Consider the following 4,003-nt stretch of genomic DNA (forward strand, 5'->3'; position numbering starts at 1 on the left):
CTAGAGCATTTACTCTGCCCAAAATCTTTCTTTCAAATTACTTGAGGATTATGATTGAATAGACGTTTCGTAATGTTTAAGCTTTTACAAATGTACTGATATATGTGGATGCATGTGGTATTCCGGAAACTTTGAGAAAAATGAAGTATATTTGTGCGTGGTGTTCACACACGTCCCTGCCCTCTCATTGGCTGGAATGGTCCCACCTGATCTTGCCTGTCTTCATTCGTTGAGCACATGTATTTCCATTGATAGAGTGGTCACTCGGCTCTCTTGTCAATATAATAAATCATCTTTGCTTTAGGTCAGGTGTATGAGTGGGCTCGTCTTTAAATGACCCGCCTAGTTCCTGTTGAAATTCTAAAGGTGATTGGCTACGCTTTGTGAGGGTGGATTTCACTGACGCATTCCTTTTGGAACAATAAATAGAGCGAACAAGGCTCCTTCTAGTTCACAAGTCTGAGAAGACGCATGAAGAAGTTCTTGCTTCAACAGTGATTGAACGGAACTCCTCTGCCTTCGTCCCGAACATTAAGGATTAATGACATAGCACTTACTTGAACTATAATAGCAATATAGTTTAAACTCTATTTTTGTACTTTTTACTTCGATATAAAATAAAAAATCTGCCAAGATGGAGTCTCAGATCCGCCAGAACTATCACCACGATTGCGAAGCTGCCATCAACCGGATGATCAACTTGGAGATGTTTGCCTCCTACACCTACACTTCAATGGTAAGGAGTCTACCAAGATGACCGTTTTGTTGAGCTACCTGTTATTATGCCTGGTCCTAAATGGCTTTTTTTTCCACATGATTTTTCTGTAGGTCTAGACAATTAATATCCAAGAATCTCAACTCCGTGAAGTACATTTGAGTTTTACTTGGCAAGGCTAAGACCTTCCAGTTAGAAATGGCATACAAATGAAGTTGGGAATCTATCCTACCTCCTGTCAGAGCGCGTAACAACTCATTGACAGGTTAAAAGTCAGGTTACCAAGTAGACAACAGACTGATTTATCCCTATATCATCAAGCTTAGTTGCCACAACAAGAACAGAATGCTGTCATGTTATTTTCCTTTTTCTAACTACAATGTTTTGTTTATCCACCCAGGCTTTCTATTTCTCCCGTGACGATGTGGCTCTGCGAGGCTTCGCGCATTTCTTCAAGGAGAACAGCGACGAGGAGCGGGAGCACGCCGATAAGCTACTCTCCTTCCAGAACAAGCGAGGTGGACGCATTTTACTCCAGGACATCAAGGTGCGCGCCTGAGCATCAAACGCATTTAGATTGTAGACTGATGTTTTTCCTCCATGGAGGAAAGTGTCTACAGTTTAGTTGATCTAGAGAACCTGTAGTCCTAAACATACTGCCTCTAACCACTGAACTGAAACTGTGAGGGGTGTAACTCTGTTCACTTTATCTTAACATCTGCTAGTAGTCCTTAACACTTCTGTGTTCACTCTGTCCTGTGTAGAAGCCAGAACGTGATGAGTGGGGCAATGGGCTGGAGGCCATGCAGTGTGCTCTGCAGCTGGAGAAGAATGTGAACCAGGCCCTGCTGGACCTGCACAAGATTGCCTCTGACAAGGTTGACCCCCATGTAAGTTATGGTGGAACCACACATCACATGTATGTATCACATAGAATACAGGTACTGTCCCAGGAGATGATCAGGTTGTTGTGGCTCTGATAACTAATGACACAGGATTCTTTACCTGCTTCGTCACACGCACACAATAGTCCACAGATGCTCACAATGCAGCTAATGCATAAGGGGCGGCAGGTTGTCTAGGGGTTAGAGATTTGGGCCTTAAAGGGTGCTGGATTGAATCCCAGAGCTGACAAGGTAAAAATGTGTTCTGCCCCTGAACAAGGCAGTTAACCTATTGTTCCACATTAGGATGCCATTGTAAAGAAGTTTGTCAATGGACTTGTCTCGTTAAAAAATAGACACCTCATTATCTACACTTATGCCATTACCACCAGGCTCTGGTGTGTTACTGTAATTACTGTTACAATAGTCGGTAATCATTATTTTGTCTGACCTGTTTTCCCTCTTTAGCTGTGTGACTTTCTGGAGACCCATTACCTGAATGAGCAGGTGGAGGCCATTAAGAAGCTGGGAGACCACATCACCAACCTCACCAAGATGGATGCTGTCAAAAACAAGATGGCAGAGTACCTGTTTGACAAGCACACCCTGGGGGGCCAGAGCTAAACCACTTCCATCCCCAGGCTACGGCCTCATGCCTCAGACCAGGACTCCTGGCTTCTCTGATAGATCCTCCTGGCTTTGCTTTTATAAGGATGGGAGAGTGTTAAACTGGTGAATTGCAACACTGCTGTGACATTGTTTCTGTTGACAACACTACTGTATTTTGGAGGCAAGGCTTGTAAAACAATAAAAAATATCACGTAAGTTTGTTACTGTTTTTGAAGTGTTGACCTGTAGTAATGGATGTTGTATCAGTCTATTCAGGTGCTTTGCTCTTTTACTGAGCGTCTTCATACCAGTGAGAAATATTTAATTGTAGACCTACTAGTGGCTGAGGGTCATAAGAGAAGTTAAACATGAGTTTTATAAAGGATGTGACCTCTGACCACAGGGTGTCCTTTACTGTATCTTGTCATAGTGCCATGTCAATTAAGGACCCAGCTGTCAACTCTAGCGCCGTAGGAGTGAAATTGTTACCTACAATTGATGTAGACCTTTACTCTGTGCATCACAAGTTTATTAGACAGCCTAGAGGTCAATCAAAACCGTTAGCCAGCTGTTATGGCACATTTCTCTAGTGATGGGAAGTTTGGCTCTGACTGGCAAATCTCCACTCATTATTTCAGTTGGTAATGCCCAATAGGTCCCCTAAGTTACTGAACGCTGTCATTTTGGTAATTAACAGGCAAATTGAACTTTAATACTTGAAATGAGAAATATTGTTTTCAAGATATAGTAAAGGAGTTTCTGGTGGCTAGACCACTTGGTTAAAGGGGAAGATGGTCTACTCAGCATTGGAATTTTCACCTATTCTTTATACAACCAATTATTGACATGGTAAAATTGAGTACATTTGTATGGTATTGACGATCTTGGTTTATATTTAGGGTAGTTTTGCAGCTTTGTCATTCTATTTGAAAACATATTTTACACAAAGCCACAGAGGGCCAGAGATTTGTAATCTGATGTACCCAAAAAGGCCACTAGATGGCATCTGATTAAATGGCATATTCCTTCATTTCCCAACATTTTGTATTTATGGATCCCTATTAGCTGCTGTCAAGGCAGCAGTTACTCTTCATGGGGTCTGGCAAAATTAAAACTAACCTTACATTAAACAGATTCCACAAAACATTAAGGGTTCCCACTCAGGCCACTACTCTACCACCACATCTACAACACAACATCCGTGTGTGTATCTATAGCGAATATGTAATTGTGTTTTATGGTTTTAAATCTTACTTTACTGCTTGCATGAGTTACTTGATGTGGAATAGCAGCCAAGTCATGGCTCTCTGTAGTACTGTGCACCTCCCATAGTCTGTCCTGGACTTGGGAACTGTGAAGAGACCTGGCGGTATGTCTTGTAGCTCTCTGTGTACATTTAAGGGTGAGCCGTGCAGGCCGGTTCTGGGCCAATTGTAATTTTCCTAAGTCTTTTTTGTGGCACCTGACCACATGACTGGACAGTAGTCCAGGTGCGACAAAACAAGGGCCTGTAGAACCTACCTTGTTGATAGCGTTAAGGCAGAGCAGTGCTTTATTATGGACAGATCTATCCCCATCTTAGCTAGTGTTGTATCCATATGCTTTTACCATTTCAGAAGTTTATTCTCAACTTGTTACATTTCCACATTATCCATTACAAGATTTAGTTGAGGTTCAGGGTTTAGTGTTTTTATTTCATGTCCCAAATACAATGCCTTTAGTTTTTGAAATTCATGTATTTAGGACTAACTTATTTCTTGCCACCCAGTCTGAAAATGACTGCAGCTCTTAAGTG

General features: G+C 41.9%; 1 protein-coding gene across 1 annotated transcript; it reads left to right on the forward strand.

Moving 5' to 3' along the window:
- The first annotated feature begins 392 nt into the window (after positions 1-392).
- LOC116365438 (ferritin, middle subunit-like) lies at positions 393-2,424 on the forward strand. The gene is made up of 4 exons (XM_031818039.1): positions 393-736; positions 1,116-1,262; positions 1,480-1,605; positions 2,068-2,424. The coding sequence occupies exons 1-4, from the start codon at positions 635-637 to the stop codon at positions 2,221-2,223; spliced, it is 531 nt and encodes a 176-aa protein (XP_031673899.1). The 5' UTR covers positions 393-634; the 3' UTR covers positions 2,224-2,424.
- The last annotated feature ends 1,579 nt before the right edge of the window (positions 2,425-4,003 follow it).

The sequence above is a fragment of the Oncorhynchus kisutch genome, unplaced genomic scaffold, assembly GCF_002021735.2.
Source record: "Oncorhynchus kisutch isolate 150728-3 unplaced genomic scaffold, Okis_V2 scaffold1237, whole genome shotgun sequence".
Lineage (NCBI taxonomy): Eukaryota > Metazoa > Chordata > Actinopteri > Salmoniformes > Salmonidae > Oncorhynchus > Oncorhynchus kisutch.